At 45.9% G+C, this 21,435-nt stretch overlaps 1 protein-coding gene across 1 annotated transcript in view; it reads right to left on the bottom strand.

Moving 5' to 3' along the window:
* LOC143975874 (uncharacterized) overlaps positions 1-21,435 on the bottom strand; it is a 215,635-nt gene that overhangs the window by 131,586 nt on the left and 62,614 nt on the right. The window contains exons 8-9 of the mRNA XM_077478427.1: positions 9,225-10,280; positions 1,998-2,166 (exon numbers count right to left, since the gene is read on the bottom strand). Of these exons, the coding sequence (XP_077334553.1) occupies positions 1,998-2,166; positions 9,225-10,280 (1,225 nt within the window). The remainder of the gene's footprint in view (positions 1-1,997; positions 2,167-9,224; positions 10,281-21,435) is intronic.

The following is a 21,435-nucleotide window of genomic DNA, read 5'->3' as shown; positions in this document are numbered from 1 at the left end:
CTTTGGGGCACTTAACCTAGGATTTGGTGTGTCTCTTCAAATGGATATCTACACTTGACCGTGGCTGGTATGAAGGTTTTTCTCTGGGTCTTCCCACTGACAATATCTTTAAGGGTTTGGTGTACAGGAAAAGGTTCTAGGTTTCCTGGGTTGTAGCCCTTTATACATCCTGTCATGTAGTGTGAGCTCTGCAGCTTTTTGCTCTAATACCTAGCATATCGGCTATAGCTTTTAGAAGCTATCCATGTCTGAGAGAAATAATTTGCTCTCTGAAACAGGATCTTCCTCAGAGTCTGAACAAAGTCCATCCTCAGAGTCAGATTGTTCCGAGTCGTCCAAATGTTCTGCTTGTTCCCTGAAGGAAAGCATGTGCCGCTGGTAGACGGGGTACTGGCCTGACACTTGTTGGCGTTTCAAACTTCAATTGCTGAGCACAGTGGTGCCATGGTGCTCTTAATTTTTTTTGAAGGAGCTGAGCAGATCTTTTAGATAACCTTATGATTCTTTGGCCAGCATTTTGTCTCTGCATTTTTGACATTGGGGCTTTCCCCCCCCCCATTCAGGAGAAAACCTGTGGCCGCACTAAGCACATGCTTTATTGCTTTTTGCGCTCCTTTCCTCTGGGGTACTTGCCTGAAATTAAGCATATAAAAAGGCCCCTGTGAAGTAGGCGGTTAAAAAGAAAAATCTGCTTGCAAGTAGGCAGTTTCGCAGTGAGGCCAAGATAGAGGTCACCCTGGAGTATTTTGGCTTACTTGGAGCTGTCCTGGCTTGCAGGATCTGCAGGGCAGAGAAGCATCAGACATGGCCAGCCACCAGGATCCTCTGCTTAGAGAAGTCCAACTGCTTAAGCTCCAGCCCCAGCTGACCCCGTGCAGGTTGGTGGATGTACCTGCACATACCGTATCCTCCTTCCTGAGCTTCCATTAGGGAGGGGGATGCTATCCGAGTCCACCTCCCTAATGGAAGCTCTGGAAGGAGGACACCAGCAGCAGTGGTATGTGTATAATTTTATATTTAAAATATTTTTTTCTATATTTTTTTTAATTTTAAAATTCCCACCTCCCGGAAGTGATGTCATCAGAAGTGCCCTGCTCTGTCTCCTAGAAGATGCCGGGTAAATGGCCACAGACCGAAGTGACACATTTCCGGCATCATCTTGGTACACCCCGCAGAGTCTCCACAAGGGAACCAGCTCGTTCTGCAGGGTGTGGAGGACACCGAACATGGCAGTAAATGCAGGAATCAAGCGGGTGGACACTACCCCAGGAAAGAAGCTGAAGCTGTCCAACACCTCCCAGTTCGGTGGCACCTGTGGCAGGAGGTAAAGCATTCCCCAGGCTCTTCACTCATGTCACAGAGGCGATGCTCGTCACCTGGAGCAATATCCCGGATGGAAGCTGCAGCAGGTCCTTCACCAGCATGGAAAAAACATTACGGGGGAAATGCCAGTGCATTGTTCCAGCTTGGGGGGGGGGGGGGGGGGGCGGGGGATGATTGCAGACCCCTCTGTAGGGGGTAAAATCGCAGGCAGAAAAAGTATTCAAATTAGCTACTCCTGCTTGTCCTCCCAAGGACCACTGGGATGTATAGGATGCTGGCAGGGGGGTCTCCTGCAACTACCACGGAGACAAGTAAAAAACATTTCTTTGCAGCTCCCGTGGGTCCGGAGGAAACCCAAACTGCTGAGGCATGCAGGCAAGACTGAAATTTATAATGGTGGACTAATGCGTTTCCTGTTTCTGAGAGGAGCCCATCTCTCGGATGCTGCCCTGAAAGAAGATGCGATAAAAAACAGTTGGCATTTCAATTAGTGACCCGAGTAGCTCATTAGAATGCTCAGTTTTTCAACTTCAACCTTAATTCTCCCCCAAAGTCTACATTAACCAATTCCATATCAATTGGTCTTTGTAGCTCTAGAAAGGAAAAAATGAGCCACTACACATTTTCCTTATATCAGTATATACTGATATAGCTTTCAAATATGCATAACTTACCTGTAACTGGGAAATAAAACAAGCTGATCTGGTACAAGTTCCTTTTGAAGAATATGGACATAACCCCTGTGGTCAATTAAGCCAACAGATATACACTTGTCCTCTTTACTTGCCCAATATAGTTGTCCTGTAAACCAGTCAATAGCTATGCTGCTAACATCTCCAACTTCTGTAAAAATTAAGATGACATCCATTTAGAACTTTGTACATTGTATTTATTACTTCAGCTCAAATTGCCTGGTCTTGTACCACCTCCCTGGAACCAAAATAAACCTGCCATTTGATTGTGAAGACACCATGGAAATGACCACATTTAGCGCACCATCTGAGTAGGCTTAGGGGACAGTTTTAAAGGGAGAGATTTCAAGTGAATAGGCAGAGACAACACATTGGTATACTAAAATCAGTATTACTAAAATTGTGCTTTGAATATTTCTGTAGGATTCAAAGTTATAGGCCAATTACTTGCATTCAGAGATTCAGTTCACAAGTCTAAATTGCTTAAATGCTGCTAGTAGCTACTCCGATTAATATTGCTCAGAGAAATCAGTTTGGTCTGAGGTTTACGTAGCTCTGCAATCCAAGGCACCACCACAGGATGCACGTTACACTGGTCCCACAGTGGTGCTTTGGATTGTATACATGTCTTACGTTCTATGTTAAATGTATTTTTTTAAATAAAATTTAGTATGATCATGCTATAGTCAAGTTTCTCCTTAAGTTTTCATACAAAATGGCATTTGGTGAGAACAAAGGTTGCCATTTATAACCGTTTCACAGTGCGATTTCTTTTATTTAAAAAGATGCACAAATGACAAAAGTAAAACAGCAAACAGCTGGTGTGCACATATAGTCAACAGGGTAATACTATTCAACGAAACTACAGGGGATTTTTTGGGATTCACATCCAAAGCTAGCCAAGGGAGTCTGCAATTGTGTTTCAACAAATTCATTTTAAGATCTCTTGATGTTGTGATCTGTGTTGGCTAGGCGCCCTGCATGTGAGTGATATTTCCTGAGCAATATCTGAATTTGTGTCAACAGGGCTGCCGTTAGAAATCAAGGGGCCCCGTACAACCTGTCAGTGCTGTTGGGTTGTCCAACTAGCCCCCCCCCCCCCAACATCTCAGAGAAAGGACTTAAATACAAGTTTTTCAATGCCTCAGTTGCACTGAAGATGAACAGGAGGCATAGGCTCCTGTTTATTCATAAACTGAAGCACAAAAAAAAAAAGATTTTTTTTATAACAGCTTACCTGTAAAATCCTTCTTTGATGTACATCAGGGGACACAGCGCCATAGCAATTCCTATGTGGGTTATATCAGACCAACAGGTGCTGGATAGTGATGGACGAACTTTGACGGGACGTTTCGAACGTGAACTGCGAACGTGGCCAAAAGGTTAGCGGCGGACCCCATTGACTTTAATGGCAGGCAAACCTTAAAAACCTCCAGGTCATATTTTCATACTTACTAGCTGTGCACATAGTCCCACAACATGGACACCGACATAAGTATTTAGGGATCGACAACATTTTTTTTTTTTATCTGAAATTTTGACAATTCAGGAGCGCAGGAAGGCCATGGAGGATCAGTGCCACAGTCAGGGCAGCACAGTCCTGTGCCAACCTGTGCTTGAGCCTCTGCCTCTGCCCAGCCCTTCCCCCCACCTATGCAGGGCTCCACTGTGGTGGTCTGGAGGTGCCAGTCCAGATCCTCAGCAATGGTGCTGGCACTTCTGATTGGCTTCTCCATCCCTCACCGACACTGCCATAGAGGGCACTGCCCCCAGCACTGCCATAAAGGGCACCGACACCAGCAACTCACTGCGGAACCCAAAAATATGACACCGCTCAACCTCTACAAACAGAAGGGTATGGGCATTTAGTATGGTGTGCTTTTTTGTACAAGTGAGCCAAAAAGGTCAGTGTGCTAGATTAAATCAATCATTTATAGAGTTATGCATATACATGGTCTACTGGTCACATGTTGAATTCCTTCGAGATCCATGCCTCATTTTTATAAATTTGAGGTACTCACTGTCGTGAGCTAGGCGAGTGCGCTTATCGGTCACGATCCCCCCTGCTGCACTGAACGTCCTTTCGGACAGGATACTGGATGGATGAGGGGCAAGCCAACAGTTCCATTGCAAATTGGGCAAGCTCTGGCCAGAGGTCAAGCCTGCCCACCCAGTAGTCCAGGGGTTCATCACTTCTCAGAGCGTCCACATCGGCCGTTAACCCGATTTAGTCAGACACCTGTCGGTCTAGGCATTCCCTGATGCTGGATCTGGATGAGACCTGTCGATAGGTCGGCTGAAAGAATGACCTCATATCAGAAGTCACCAACACATCTTCAAAAACGCCCTCTTCTTGCAGGCGCTGTTGGATTGGTACCCGCAACTCTTGGAGTGGGAATTCCTCCTCTGCCAGCGCACGCAAAAGCAGAAGGCAGCATTTCTCAAAGCAAGGCCTGGAAGTGCTCCATTCTGACAGCCCTGTGATGGTGGTAACATTTCCGCCATTTTGTGTTTTTACCGGGGGTCTAAGTACATTGCCACCCAGTACTGGTCCTTGACATTTATGCTTTTTATACGGGGGTCCCTATTAAAACACTGGAGCATGAAGGCCCCCATTCGCACTAAACTGGAAGTGGTGTGGTGGCCTGGCTCCTGCTCATCCAGGATAATGTTGTCCTCGTTCCACACACACACACACACACAAGGGATCCCAGAAAGGTTTAAAGCATGCTCTTCTTGCTCCTCCTCATCTGCCCCGGCACCATCCTCTCCAGACTCCTGTTGATGTCTCAGTAGCCCCCCCCCCCCCCCCGGGAATTCATCCAGCATTGCGACTTCATCTTCCTGCTCCTGCACGGCTTGAACGACATGACGCAATGCACACTCCATAAAGAAGGCATAAGGTACCATGTCACTGATGGCGCCATAGCTGCGACTGACCAGTTTGGTGATCTCAAATGGGTGCAGAAGCATGCATGCGTCTCGCATGAGCAGCCACTGGCACAGTGAAAAAACCAAGCTCCCCAGAACCTGTTCTGCCGCAGAGTTTGTACAGGTAGTCGTTAACTGCACGTTTCTGCTGGAGCAGCCTATCAAGCATATAGAAGGTTGCGTTCCATCACGTCGGGCAATCGCAAATAAGACGTCTGACCGGCAGATTGCGTCGCCGCTGAACGTCAGCAAGGCGAGCCATGGCCATGCAAGATCTTCTGAAAGGGGCCGAGATTTTCCTTGCCTGCCGCAAGATGTCCTGGACCCCAGGGTATTTGACAAGGAATTGCTGCACGACCAAGTTTAAGACGTGTGCCATGCATGGCACGTGTGTAATTTTGCCCTGTTTCAATGCGCTAAGCAGATCGGCACCGTTGTCACACACCACTTTACCAACTGTCAAATTGAGCGGTGTTAGCCACTGATCTGCCTGTGAACGCAAAGCTGAAAGGAGTGCAGGGCCAGTGTGGCTCTTGGCTTCCAGGCACAACAGACAGCACAGCAACGCAACGTCTCACCTGGTATGTCGAATAGGTTCTGGGGATCTGGGGATCTTGGGTGGCGCAGTGGAAAAGGAGGAGTCAGCCGAGGAGGAGAGGGAAGAGGATGGAGTAGGAGGAGGGGAAGAGCCAGGCCTGCATGCAATCCGTGGCAGTAAAAACAAATCTACATGGGTGCCACAGGTTACATGCTTGACGGCCATCAGAAGGTTCACCCAGTGGGCAGTAAAAGTTATATACCTTCACTGCCCGTGTTTGCTATACCACGTGTCTGGTCAGCTGTATCTTGGCACCAACATTGTGTGCCAGAGATACATTCACTTGCCGCTGAACATGGCCATATAGCTCTGGGATGCCCTTCTGTGAGAAATAAGTCCTTCCTGGGACCTTCCATTGTGGTGTTCCAATGGCCACAAATTTTCAAAAGGCCTCCGAGTCCACCAGTTTATATGGCAGTAGTTGGCGGGCCATCAGTTCTGACAAGCCAGCCGTCAACCGTTGGTCAAGAGGGTTATCTGGTGTCTTTTACGCTCAAACATTTGGCCCACGGAAGCCTGCCTTTTTCCAGAAAAACCATGAGGACGGCATGATGGAAGGTGGAGTGGAGGACAATTGTGAGGAGAGAGAAGAAGGAGAAGTAGAAGACGAGGCTGGACAGTGAGCCTGGAGTGTGGCTTTGTGGGTTCGGTTGCTCCCACTGGGCTCAGTGATGGCAGCTCATGTGCCTTCTTAAGGCGATCGTCCCTAGGTGAGTGTTGGGCGTACCGCAACGTATGCGTTGACTGCAAAGATTGCAGATGGCAACACTATTGTCAGCAGCGGACACTTTAAAAAAAAGCCTACACTGCGGAGCCATGTGCCTGGCATCCTGGGAGCTCCAGATGTGACCATACATGGTTGATGCCTCGCTCCTGATACATTAGCAGTCTGCTTTGTCCCTCCTGTGCAATCTAAGTTCCGCCTGCTTTTCCCTATCTGCTGGTCCATATCTTCCTATTAACTCCCCTCTTCGTCTCTTGTGGGCACCCACGCCATCGACGGCACCTTCCCCCACCGCTATAATTAGAGATCTTGGAGTAGGCATCAACACCAGGGACCAACCTCCTCCTTGGGCTGATCTGGGTACTGTCAAACTTCTGAGTGGCGGTTGTTGCTACCTCCTCTTCCTGATCCAATGCCAAGAGTGGCTGCGCATCGGCAATGTCTTGTGATGGATCGGAAAAGAATTCCTGTGACTCAAGCGGAGGGTATATGTGGTGGTGGTAGTGTCTTTGGGGGTGCACAGCAGAGAGTGAAGAAGAGGGTGCAGATCGAGAGGAGGAGGGTGCAGAAGAGTAAGGCTGAGTGAGCCACTCAACCAAGTCTGTTTGTATGATATATACAGGGACTAAGGTGTTCTACCCCTGACGGCTCAATCTGACTAGCTGTATCCTTCTCAGAGGAGGATGACATTCTTTGCAAATGCATTTAGTTTACAGTTCAAAACAAAAATTACTTTTGGAGAAGTTCTTGGTCCCATTACCATTCTTAGCCTGAAGCATAAAGCAGAGGCACTATGCCAAAGAATGTACATTGCTAGGCCATAGTTCAGCACCATTAGCTGCTATTAACCCTAGCTACAGCAAAGTATAATGTGCCAAAGGAGTAAGCCTGTGTACACTAAACCTGACCAAGCCATCCACCTGCTCTTTACCTCCACAGCCAGCAGCAGCTTTCACACATACAGCGCTGAGACCAGCTTCCTCCATGTGTGGACGGTGTCTGACACCGGGTTTTCCCACGCTAGCAGCATCCTGTGGACCTGTAAGCATGGTGGGGGGTAAATCCTCCACTGATGCAGCCGTAGTCTGCCCTTTATTTTTCTCCCCCCCCCCCCCCCACCAAGGGGCAACTAAAGCCAATCTGAGGGCACAGGAAGAGACCAGACCCCCTTTTACCAGAGGGTCTGTTTTCCGGCTGGAGAGGAGAGTGAAGGCTGCCGTTTTCAGCATCAGGATAATGAGTGCTCAGGTTATCCCACATTCCTGGACCTGTGACAGCACCCTGCCAGTAAAACTTTATGGCCTTACTACCAAAGAGTACTGGATCCCAGGGCCCAGCTCTCTAAAGACAAGTGTCCGCAAGCAAAACCTAGTTTCTGCGGATACGAGGCCCGGGTACCATTCATTTAGCCCATGAAAAGACATCAGAACGAATCCGGGGAGCATGGCTAGCCCTCATCAAGAATTACTACCCGTGGAGCTCAGCACAGCACATCTTTACTCGTGACCAGCACTAGACAATGGCGAAAAAAAAAAAAAAAAAAAAAAAAAAAAAAAAGGGAGGACTCCCCAGTAATGGGAGTACACATGCCTTTAGGGGCGTGCCAGTGTCCAGCCCCTGTCAGTCCGATATAACCCACAGTCATTACTATGGCTTTGTGTCCCCTGAGGCAAGAAAAAAAAACGCACCGGTAACATTTTCCGGAGTCTCAGGACAGCCACCTGAGAGACCTCGACTCCTCCCCTCTTTAGGAAACACCTGTGTCAACTTTACAAATTTCCTCCTCCCCTGCTGCTCCTCAGTTCTTTAAGAGCACCTCCAGCCTGCTTGGGGAGACACAAGAACATATGATAAACAATCATATCACAATTCCTGTAAGGAAATTCTTTAAGTCTAAATATGGGTGGGTAGCCGGCTGTCCTGAAAGACTCCGGAAAAGAACGTTACTGGTACGCAACTTTGTTTTTCCCCCAATAGTCTTTCAGGACAGCCACCCGAGAGGATAACCGAGCACTTACTCTTAGGGTGGGATTACAGCTTGCAAGACTTTGTGCCCAAAGGCCTGATCTTCAGCCGACCACAAGTCCACTCTATAGTGTCTTATGAAGGTGGCAAAGCTGGACCATGTTGCCGCTCTACAAATCTGCTCCGGCGTTGCTCCAGCTCTCTCAGCCTGCGACACAGCCATTGCCCTTGTGGAGTGTGCCCCAATTCCTTTCGGGGGTCTGCCTACCTCCTAACCTGCAAGCCTGTTCTATCGCTTTCCTTAGCCACCTGGCTATTGTACTTCTTGAGGCTTTGTGCCCTAACTTAGCCCCTGCATGAAACAAATAAAGACTCAGTCTTTCTAATCTCTTGTTGCTTCTAAATAATGTAGGATGCATCGGACATCTAAACTATGGAATTTCACTTCCTGTTCCTGCACAGGATTATGGCAAAAATGTAATACAATCTCTTGGTCTTTATGAAATTTAGAGACCACTTTAGGCAAAAAACCTGGGTCCATCTTGAACACTATACAATCCGGGAAAACCTGGCAAAAGGGGGGGTCCGATTGATAATGCTCCTATCTCACCGACCCTTCTGGCTGTAGCAATTGCTACCGGAATGATTGCTTTAAGTTTTAGCATCTTCAGGCTGCAATCCTTTAGTGGTTCAAAGGGGGCTGCCGTCATGGTTCGCAGCACTAGCGACAAGTCCCACTTCGGAAAGGCCGTACCTTGCCTAGGCCTCTGTCTGCTCGCAGATTTAAAGAGTCTAATTACCCATGGATTAGAGGCTAGCCTCCTTTCCTGTTAAACCAATAATGCTGAGACTTGACTTAACATACCAAGGCCCAGTCCTTTGTCTATCCCACTCTGTAGAAATTCTAAGACTGCTACTGAGCTTTGCGTTTTGAAGTTGTTCTCTACGCACCACCTGCAAACACATTTCTACACCTTCTGGTATATGTTACGTGTCTCAACCTTTTTGCTTTTCAGCAGTGTTTCTACCAAACGGTTTGAGAATCCCTTTGCTTTTAGCAGCTGCTCCTCAGATACCAGGCGGCTAGCTTCCACCTTTCCACTTGCGGGCAGTACACTGGGCCCTGGGATAACAGGTCCTTCTGGGCCGGAAGTAACCAAGGGGGCTCCATGGAGAGTTCTTTGAGCATAGAGAACCACGGTCTCCTGGGCCAGTGAGGTGTGCCCCCCATCCTGTGCCACTTGCGTCTGGTTAGGATTTGGGAGACAGGTAGGGTCCAAAGTCACCCTTTGTTTAAATTTCCTACCCTCCACCACCATAAGGTCTTTATTTTTCCTGGCATTAGCACTTGCGTATCCAGCAACTCTTGCCTGGGGTCCCATACTTTCAATAGGAACCTCTGTAATGGGCGAAAATGCAGACTTGCCCACTGCACCGCTGAGATTGCGGATGTTAAAAAACCCCAAGGACGACATTACTCTTATTGTGCATGGCAGATTGGTCTGCATCAATCCTATTTCTTTCTGAATTTTTTCTATTTTCTCCTTGGGTAGAAAGACTGTTGTACTGAGTATTACATATTCCAAATACTTTGTTGCGTGGGTTGTAGATTTGATTTTTCCACATTTACCAACCACCCTAGACTCTAAGAATGTCCTGTGTATCTGAGGTCTTCTAATAACCTTCCGGGAGATCTTGCAAACAGAAGGTAGTCCAAATAGGCAATGATGGATATGCCCTTTAGACGTAATGGTGCCAGGGCCTCTGCCAGGATCTTCGTAAAAATTCTGGGCGAAGAAGAAAGGCGGAAGGGCAGAGATTGGAATTGAAGGTGTATGGTTTCTTTCCCTGTTTCTATTGCTAACCTTAGAAACTTCTGATGACTGATGTATTCGTACGCATCCTTTAGATCTAGTGAAAACATATAACAGTTTGGGGGTAACAGAGCCTTCACTGAGTATATGGAATCCATTCTGGATCTTTTGTAAATTATGGAAAGATTCAAAGGCTTGAGGTTGAGGATTGGCCTGACCTTCCCTGAAGGTTTCTGTACCCCAAAAATGTGGGAGTAGAAGCCCTGACCTTCTCTTGGTACCTTGCCCATTACCCCTTGCTTCCTGAGGTCCTTTATGGAACTCATTAGCCCTCTGGCTTTCCCTCTGTCTTTTGGTAGTTTGGTGGTGTAAAGTCTGCTTGGGGGCGATCTTGAGAACTCTAGACAGTAACCTTTCCTTATTGTCCTCAAGATAAACTGGTTGGAAGATATTTTTTCCCATTGTGAGATGAAGCCCCCCAGTCTTCCTCCCACTGAGATAATTTCATTGCTTGTTACGGGTTTGCTCAGGAGGACGAGAGAAGAAAGGGGAAGGAAGAAAAAAAAAAAAAAAAAAAAAAAAAAAAAAAAAAGCGCTCCTCCCTTGATATTCCCCTTCTGGACCCAAGGCTTCCTCTGGTTGTCTGCTTTGGGTGTTGAAAAATGGGCTCTATCCCCTCTGTCTTTATTTTGTTGAGGTTGACCCCATGATGCTTTAAGTTTGAGCAGAAACTCTTTTCTGCTGTGCGGTCCAGAACCTTTTCTAAACCTGGGCCGAACAGGTCCCCTGTCAACGGGATCCCACATAACTTGGCCTTGTATGCGCAGTCACCCTGCCATGTCTTTAGCCATAGGGCCCGTCTGGTAGAATTGGCTAGAGCCGAAGATCTGGCTGCCATGCGTACCAGTTCTGCCAATGCATCTGCCCCGTAAAAGAGTGGGAAATGAGGATAGAATCTGCTCCTTTGCAGTACCTTCCTCAATATGTGCCTGGATATGGGTCAACCAAAATTCCATATTCCTGGCCACTACCGTAATTGCCATTGCAGCCTTCAGGCCACCTACAGTGGAGTCCCAAGACTTTAAGAGAGTCCATTCTCTTATCCATTGGCTCAGTTGGCCAACAAGAAGCAGACTTGATGGAAAATGCAGATTTGAATTGTGGGAGGGCTTGGTTTTGTCCGATTTCTGAAATGACACAAGAAAAACCCACAATATTAAAACTGCAATCCTCCTACCAATGCAGGTGCACAATGTATATCATGTGGGTTACCCTCAGCAGGGACCCCATGACCCACCCTCTGACACTGGGGGGGCTCTACCGACCCACCTTCTTTCACACTTTTGCCCATGTACCCCTGATGGGGAAGGGTGGAGAAGGTTGGGGGGGCAGGTAGCCGTTCAAATACACAGTGATGCTGAAGGGCTGAGATGGCCGGCGTGCATCTCCCTGCACCACCCTCGCAGGAACCGGCGGCCCCCCGACCTCTGACTGCACTCAGTGATGCGGGGGGAGGCAAAACAAGGTCAGTCTGCTTGTCCTAGCAGCCTCTGCCTTTCAGGACCTCTGGGTTCCCTTGGCGTCTCCCCTCTGGAGGAAAAAAACTGAGCAGCAGGGGAGGAGGAAATTTGTAAAGTTGACACAGGCGTTTCCTAAAGAGGGGAGGAGCTAGGGTCTCAGGTGGCTGTCCTGAAAGACTATTGGAGAAAAAAAAAAAAAAAAAAAAAGTTTAAGCTCAGTTATGAATGGATAAAGGATTCATCTGTACTGATCGCTCACTGTGTCCAGTTCAGAAGGGGCTAGTAAATGACATTTAACAGCCCCTTCCTCCACTATCCACCCCCTATGCAACAGCCAGAAGTGTAAAGCCAGTGATGCTGTGGAATGGGGGGGGGAAATGACACATTGCAATAAAAAGGACAATTCCCGAATAATGCACAGCTTCTCTCCCTCCGGCAGCTGAAGGCATGTTTCTCCCCCTCCTGCCAGCTTTCAGTTGCTGGAAGAAAAACCACATAGTTCTGTCCCACACCAATGGAGGTCCTGGTCACAATTTGGACATTTATTGAAAAGCTGGGACTTTTGCAATAAGAAATTATGATTTGACCATAGGTGTGCGTAGCGCATTGCATTAGTGTGTACGCCAATGCTCAAACAAACCTGCCTTTCTCTGCAACCTCAGCTGCACAGGACAATGAATGCCAAGTGCTCTGTGCCAAGACTCTTCCTGTTCATTCACAAACTGAAGCTTTAAAAAATTGACCACTTCAGGCAGGGCTCAAAATTTCAAGTCCTAAGCTACTAGCCAAGCCTCAAGGGTTACTTGCCACCAGTTGCCCCGCCCAACCACTACCCTGCCCCTAAACCCACCCTCAGATTCTCATTAAAATGACATTTTATGCAATTAAGTTCTAAAAATATTAACTATCCATGCCTGTCAGTGCAGCCTGTGTCCCACCGTGCAGCCTACCTGTGGAAGGGAAGAGGAGAGCCACCGGCTGGATGATCAGAGCAGGGAGCCTTGTCCGGGGAACTTGGATACAAGTCACCTGTCCTAGGATTGGACGGGTGATCTGTCTAGCAAAGTCCTGTAAAAAGAGGGGCTTATGTGACAGCGCACGGCGAGGGAACACAGCTATTGAAACAAAAGCCGTGATCTTCCCTGCTCTGATCATCCAGCGGTGCTCCCCCCCCCCACCCCCGGCTCCCAGGCAGCCCTTCTCGCCAGCCCTCAAAATTCACTCGCAAAATGCGAGCGTGTGAGTGTAATTTGAGGGCTGCTTCAGGTATGGACACAGTGAACAAGTGTGTTTATAAAAAGATTTACTAGCCTGTTCCCTGCTCTCCATCCTGAAACATCCCCCGTAGACATCTGGGTGGAGAGTAAAGGGAAGCCGCAGCACTGCAGTGTGGAGGGGTCAACAAGGGGGAAAGCCCAGAAACTAGAGGGGGAAATCAGCAATGCACATATTGATTAGGGTGTGCCCAGGCACACGCCTATGGATTTGACCATTTGATACACATAATACATACTTATCCCGTTCACTTGATAGATTTCAGGATTGAGGTTCACTTAAAGTGATATGCACACCTGTTTTTCTACATAACTTCTATTTACAACACACCTAGTAACTTCCTGACATGGCCCTCCTGTTAACAGCTCTTACTGCCCATCCTTAAATCCAGGGGGTTGCATCTACCACAGCTTTCCTCAAAGAAAAAAAAAAAAAAAAAAAAAAAAGCGTGGACCTCCCATTACACTCCCTTACATATATTACTTGTCTTTACATTTTTGAAGGGATTTGTTCACAGGCTGCCAAAGAAACGCAATATAATCCCAATGCAGAATTCTTTAAATGCATGCAGATCAGGCACTGGATCTTGCAACAAAAATCTGTATATTTAACTGGTCGGATCATATGCACTCATGCCAACCCATGTCAATTCAAACCTTAACCCATTTCTGACTCATTCTACTCAGTTACATTTTTAAACAGGAAAGGCATTTAAATACAGCCAAGTCTGAGGTGCATTGGCAACAAATTTGGTTCATTGTTACCAATACCATTTGTACTATTAATATCCCTTTTCTATAATGAAATGTCAAAGTTTTTGTACACTTTAGGCTGGCAAGCGCCATCTTGTGCAACATGACAAGACCAAAGATGCAGTAAGACTTCAAATGGTATGCACACGTGTTGGACCCAACAGATGCCAAGGTTGCAAACCTTGAGCACTTTGAACAGTGGATCGCTTTATGATCCATGCACACGTTAACACATGTATCTTTGAGACCGCAAATGTATATAAAACCATTGAGCCCTTGAGGTTTAGCATGCTTAACCCCATGCTCTCTGCAGACAGCTTCTTAAAGCCATCAATACCATTAAGAGGGAAAAACCAAGGGACCTGAGACTATACCCTCCTTGCACTTTCTGGTTATTACATTTCACTGATTATGGCATATCAAGGGATCTCACTGCAAACCCCAACTCTTTACAAGTCATCATCCTAAAATTTACACACACCAAGATGGCATACATTTACCTACACATACCCTTTTAGGAGATTAGCATGTGTGCTGCGTCTCCCCCATTGTAACATTCTGACATTTCCTGCCTCATATGCAGGTATCACTGGCATGTACAACACTCCTAAATTTACCTTGGACAAGGGATCTATGCAACTACATTTCCATGTCAATATACAGTATTAACCCCTTCCTGCCACCTCGTCCCTTTAAGAGCTTCTGGGTGCCAGATAGGTATTCAGGTCATGTGACCACTGATTGGAAGCGTTCTGATCAGGTGGCCGCCAACAAGTATGCATCAGCTTTTCAGACCTCGATCACATGTGCTGGGAGTGCGCACACTACCAGCACAGAGAAGGTTTTATATAGGGCCACATGTGGCCTCTCAGCAATAAAGCCCCACCCACGAGCATCCGCATAATTGTATGGCCAGTGGGAAGAGGTCAACATATGTCCAGACTGTGTGGAGAATTTTTTTTTTATACACATACACTTCCTGTTGAAAATGGGAGGGAGAATTAGGACAATTCGGAAGATAGAATCTCACCAACAGGAACACAGGTAGCAAACAACTTGACTGCCGCTCTAACATCACAACTCTAAAACTAAAAAATGTTTTGGCGATAGTTTGTCTTTTATTTTTACTGTACATTCTAAAATATATGGAACCCTGTATTTTTTTCGGTATACAATGCAAGTATTTTATGTACCTGGATAAAGGGAAGTAATATTTTTTCCTCCAATTACAAACATTTGCAAAGTTTTCCATTCATCTATCCAAAAGTATGCTTCTCTAGAAAGGTAATATGCAACAGCAGATGGCTTGCCAGGAATGGAAAAGAGTTTTTGGTAGTCTGCAGCTCTGACATCCACTATTCCAATTTCACCTGCTTGTGCTAGTAAAATTACTGTAGCATTTCCTGAAAGAAACAAACAAATGTTGAACAGCACAGGTATACATTTTACTGTACAAAACTGGTAAACCATTTTTTTTTCAATGAGTAAAATGGTCACTAAACTTCATAACATTACCATAAGCAGACTATGGTGAGGTGATACATTTATCTTGATGGCCAACAAGCCAAGAACAGCTGAATGCAAGTTAACTGTCATGACCACTATGAACATTACTGATCTCCTGAAATTTCTAGTGACGGGCTTTAAAGTTTTCCAAAATCTAAGCATTTACCTTAACATTTGCTGCATTAAAAAGGTGAAAAACGTTAAGTTAGAGTTACTGGTAACTTTGTAGGAGTCTGCCAGGGCAGCCTCTGAGACACAGGGCTCCTCCCACCGGGACAGGAAAAAACTGTCACCCAAATCTGTTTAAAGGCGGTCCTCCAGGCCTGCCATCAGTTTCTACAAGAACCGTCAGAAGGCTCTAAAAGAAAAAAAAAAAAGAAAAAAAAAACACACACACACACACACACTATGTAACATTTGCACCACCTGCAGACACGGTGGGAAACCAGGCCTGGAAGATGCCTAGAAAAAGTTAGGCAAGTCTAACTCTGGTTTTCTGCTATAGTCTTCCAGGACCACCTGAGAAGCAAGAAAAAAAAAAAAGTACTCTGCTAGGACGGTACCACTGCCCGGAGGACCTTTTGCCCAAACGCTTGTTCTTTATCAGAAACCAGATGGAGTGGCACTTTCTTTCTCTGCCCAGGAAGCCGAGACCACCCTGGTTGAATGTGCCTTAACTAGGGACACTTGCATCCCTGCCAACCTGTATGCCTCCAACTCATTTTTATCCATCTGGCAATAGTGGATTTTGACACTTTACATACATTTGCATGTGCCAAAGTTCAAATAGACAGACTTCCTGAAGTCGCTGCGGACTTCTAGATAAAAACTAAAAACTTTCCTTCATCAACCTCTGAGGAATAAAATGTTGGCAGGATAATGTCCTGTGATCTGTGAAACGTAGAAGATACTTTGGGGAGGAAAGCAGGATTGAGCACAACCCCAGCCTCCAAAAATCAACAAAAAAATTGCTGATTGAGAGCACCTGCAACTCTTCTGGCTGAATTGATTGCAATCAAGAAAATAAAAAAATAAAAATAAAAAAGGAAAGAGAGCTGCCTTAAGAACCACCCACTTAATTCGTTTTTTTTTCCCCTGGAGGTTCAAAAAGGGACTCCCTGTACACACAGAGGACCAAGGATAGAGTCCCAGGAGGGACAGCCTAACCTTCACTGGCCTGGACCTGGAGAGGGCCTTAAAGACATTCCTTACAAATTGATCTTGCTGCAGGGAGACCTGAAACAAGGTGGTGGCCTGTACCTTTAGGGTGCTAATAGAAAGGCCTAATTCCACTCCCGACTGGAAAAAGTCCAATACTGCTGAAATTCCTGTTCTTCCTGCTCTGCCAATCAAGAATTGAACCTTTGCCAGACTTTGATGTAAATGGCACTGGTTACTGGCTCACTGCTTTCTAAAAAGGATCTTAAAGGCTGAAGGGTTCTCAGTCAAACAGCTGTTCCTCAGATACCATGCTGCAAGTCTGAGGTTCTTTACCTGCCAAATAGGTCCCCGTGTGACCAGAGCCTCTGTCACCGGAAGAGGACTGAGGATATATGGCCAACCTCTTTATGACGGCGACCCATGCCCTCCTTGGCCAAAATTGAGCTATCAGAATGAGATCCATTTCCTCGCTCAAGAATTTCTGGAGAACCACCATAGCCAGCCTTACTGGGGTATAGGCATAGCAAAGGTTGAGGTACCATACATTGGCCAAGGGATCCAGTGGATGCAGGAAGAACTGGGCAAACTTTGCTTTCCAAGTGAAAAGATCCACCTCCGGCTGGTCCCAGGACTTCACAACCTGCTCGAACACTTCCTGGTTGAGCAACTACTCTCGTTTGACTCACTGACAGCTGAGAAAGTCTGCCAGAGTTCAGAGTCCCCTTTAAGTGGACTGCTGCCAATGAAGCCAGGTTTAATTTGGCCCAACTGAAAATTTTGCCTGCCATCACCTGTAAGGCATGGCTTCTGGTCCCTCCTGCTTGTTTATGTATGAGACTACAGCTGCATTGTCCTTACTTGAAGTTGCTGCCACCTTATTTTTGCTGGAAGGACTCAAGCCCTCTGCACTGCCAGTAGCTCCCTCTGATTTGAGGTACACCTAGTTTCCACCCGAGACCAAGTTCCTTGAGCCAGATCTTTCCAGGTGGGCTCCCCAGACGAAAGAACTGGAGTCTTCCCACCAGAGTTGTTGGTCAACCACAACAGACCCCTGTCTAGATTGTGACATTCACCGCCACAGTGCCCTTTTGACTCGATTTTGATGTGGAAATCTAAGCCCTGAAAATTATAGATTATTAATGTGACCGTGATCTTTCAATTACTATTTTTTGGGAACATGTTTAGAATCAGACACCATACCCAGCTGTGGCATTTTATCTGGAGTAGCTGACAAAAGCCTCATCTTACCCATTTGGTAGCATAATGTCACTTCAAAAGGAGGTGGGAAGGAACAAAGAACTTGATCATAAAATGGTAGCTGGTGTCCTAGCTTGAGAGCCCCCCACCCCCATGGCTCAATGTAGACATTTTAGCATATGGAAGGGGGATACATAATCTCTCAGAACACACACCTGGCTCTTTGGCCCACGGTCTAAATGAAGGATGGTCACGCAAGTGCTTTATATATAATGTATTTGTATTATCGAATCTTTTTCTCCCTAACTTTCCATCCTAGGATTTGCCTTAATAGCTTGATAATGTGTGTCAATTGTAACCATATCTCAGGGCTTACATTTGTAACACCACTATGCTAAATTTGGCAAGCTGATTATTCCAACTTTTCTTTAAACATAAATTTGATAGTTATCCTTGTTGCAGTCATTCCTTATTTCATAGGTAATAACTGCAATCACATTGGTTGATTCTTATATAGACAAAAAGGTTTTAATCACTTATTTTATGTATCAAGAATATAAGTGAGGTAGGTAAACATCACCATAACAGATGGTGCCAGTGTGCCAGGAAGATTAACATTTGGGTGAAGGTTATTTCTTGTATGGAAGACAGAGCTGGTTAATAGTCATAACCCCAGAAACGCTAAGCATTTTTTTCTTATGTCTTGTGCCCACCTGTCTCCCAGGTGAATACTCAGTAACAAACTTATCAGAACTTTCCTTCAAGTTTGTCTATACTATTACTTTGACGAGACAGATTTTCAATAATGCACAATACATAAAATTAAAATTGTAGGCGCAAATGGAGGGCTCCATTTGGAATCTTGGAGACAGTAAAAGGATGTGCCACTCCACCAAAAAGCAATGTCAGTTGACCCCTTGAATGAGATTAGGCCAATCGTTGATTGAAATGCACTTGTGGGCTAAGCTACGTTTCCACTGGTGCAACTCCAGGGTTGAACAATTGAGTTGCGACTGTGGTAAAGCTTTGAATGTGACTGATTCAAGTTTACACTCTAGGTTAGCATCGCATCCGGAGTTGCATCAGGGTGGTGCAGGTAACTTCAGTTGCTGCAGATTTAAGTCAGATTGGAACAGGTGCCATTGAAATCAATGGGCTGCGACTTGTAATGCAACTTTGTGTACAAAGTCACATGACAAATTGCATCAGGGGAAACAGACTAAATCACACTAAAATGATCTTGGGTATGCGTCTTTGCAATTAATAACTGGTTATTGTAAGCTTTATAATTAGACCTGGGAATACTGGCTACACAGTAACTGATAAAAAAAAAAAAAAAAAAGTACAAAATAAGTACCTCAGTTGACTGCCTTCTGTATGCCAAGCATACATATATTCTCTTGTTCAAGTTTGCGCTAATCATTCTTGATATAATAGCCCTACTTTAAGTCTTTTTTAGAACACTTCAGTGAAGTCCACGGGGGAGATTAAACTAAAGAGTTTGGGAAAATCTCCAGGCCGACATGAAAGACTATCACGAACAGGGAAATTGTTCTGACTATTAGTGAAAAGCAGCTATGTGACAGGGGCGGTACCTGTCAACCCAATCACGGTCCAGAGGGTCACTACCTCTGGAGGAGCAACCTATAAAGGTTGGGAAATCAGGTCAGGGTCCAAGTGTTCGTAAGGATGGGTAATGGAATTGCTTCAAAGAGGGGGTCTGATATGGGTGAACCCTACCAACTGACCCCCATGGAAGAGAAATATGGACCCTGGGTGGTAAAATATATTTGACTGGGACTGTTGAGGGGGGGTTCTAAGATTGGTATATTTAAACAAGGTATGGTAAGATCTGTACCATGCTCACTACAAAGATGACACGGCCATGTGAAAAAGATACTTGGGCTATATGGATGCTCAAGCCAGTGAATAATACAAAAGAACTTAATGTTTACAGTGAAAGTTAAAGGAGAGAAAAAAAAAAACACCAAAATGCAGAGTAGGGACAAGCAGGGACAGCCACTACCCACATCCCCAGACTAGTGCCTGATTAACAGGGGGGCAATGAGGAATTGTCAGGATTGGGGCCTTATACAAAACACCCGGTCCTTGTTGACAATCAGTTTCTAGGAGGAAATGGAACGTTTGTTACTAAAATTGTCGTTTTATCCCTCAGATTGAATGGGTTTCTTGGCTTTCAGAACAAAAAGGAAATCACAGCCTCCATAGACAACCTTATACAAAGTTGTTTTCCTGGTTTGTCAGGTTTCACATGTGAATTTAGGTTCTCATTAACATTATCTAGTTGGTGCTTCTATTTGTCAGTCCATTTGGCTGTGGTTTCGACTACCTAGTGTGTTGTATGTTCTCATCCAAGCCTCAAAAATCAGTGGCTATGCCAATTTGTGTAGACTGGTTTAAGACTGCTTAATCCCAACTTAATCCCCCCTGCTGTTACACTTAGTTACATGCCCAGGCAGTGCTTTTTCAAGCATGGCTCTTCACCTTAGGCTAAGGTATGTTAAGGTCTCTAGCAATGTGTCTAATTGCATTTCAAGCCCGCTTCCTGCCCAGTATCACCATGTAACTATTTGCTCCTAGAGTTTCCCATTGGTTTTTACGTGGCTATTTGTTACCAATGCGTCTTTGGCGAATCGGACACCAATATCTGTTTCAAGGCACACTGGTCGGCTCAGATAGTACCCCCTACTGTTCAGTGATCCCAACACCTCAGTGCTGCAAGGGATTTTTCTTAGCCTGTTGGCCAGTTGCATCTGGTAGCAGCAGTTGCTCAAGCTGGATACACATTATGCAATTTTTGCTGTTCAGTTTCCTTTAGATCTACCTTCAGATGTGTAGTACGAGTGAGTGTATAGGTCTGGCCTCATTGTATGGTTTTGGGTGAGACTGGAGAAGAGATGTGCAGGAAGATTGTGTGGGCATGCTGTATTCTCAGTTAATACCTATAGATTTCCGTACTGTCCTAGACTCCTCGTGTACCCAACTAGTTAGTGTCCTGCATGCCAGGAAAACCAGCGGCCCAGTGTTACACTATGCCATGTCTGAAGCATTTAGGCAGTTTATTTTGTATGGGTGAAGGATAGCCTTGTCTGATTACCGAGTTGAAGGAAACAGGGTGCAGCCACTAAAGAATCGAGTGCACCTGTTGGCAGGTGGTTTTCAATCCAGGTATTCAGACCATTTCCCATACTTAGGATAAAGACACTTAACAGATTGCCTTTGAAACTGGCAGTGGGGCACTGGGTACCTTAACACACTAGAGAGCTGGAGATAATCAGGAACACATTGTGAGGTCTTGTGCTACATATCAGGGAAGGGGCAATGTCTAATGGATGCTGGGGTAGTGTCCAAACTGGTCCTAAACAAAGTTAAAAATATTGAGACTAGGGCACTGGTATCACATGTCTAATGATGCACTGTTTTCAGCATCAGGTTAAATTGTACTCAGCAGGGTACACTACCTCAAGGAGACTATTGTAATCTCCTCTTGCCCTTAGCAGGGATATAGCAGGAACACTGGGTTGTAACCCGATCACCCCTGAAGGCTTTATAGCAAAGCCCGACACCCCCTTACACCTACTGAAACTTCCATTGGGCTTCGGGGAGGAAAAGTTGGGTAGTTGGATAGTTTGGTCAACAGGTAGATTGTGCTAACTGTTTGTGCAGGGCATAAATAAGGACCCTGTTCAAGAGGTTTGTGATCCAAGGAGAGGAGGCTGGTAAAAAAAATAGCTGCTCGGAATTATCTGATATGGAGCTGGCAGAGGCAACATTTTAGGTGGAGGCTTCCCAGAATAAAAAGGTTTTAGGGATCACCTAGTGGACAGGGTAGGATCTGGCTGGACATATTGGGCAGGGGGTGGTTCCAGAGGTTGAGCATGGGAGGAGGCAACAAGGGAGTTAGAAATCAGGATATCTTAGGAGGAGCGAAGTAGACAATTTGGGTGATCAAGAGC

The sequence above is a fragment of the Lithobates pipiens genome, unplaced genomic scaffold, assembly GCF_037356315.1.
Source record: "Lithobates pipiens isolate NorthernLeopardFrog02 unplaced genomic scaffold, aLitPip1_a1.2 Scaffold_13, whole genome shotgun sequence".
In the NCBI taxonomy this organism is placed as follows: Eukaryota; Metazoa; Chordata; class Amphibia; order Anura; family Ranidae; genus Lithobates; species Lithobates pipiens.
Note: the sequence above shows the minus strand (reverse complement) of the source record. Positions and strands in the feature narration are given on the sequence as shown.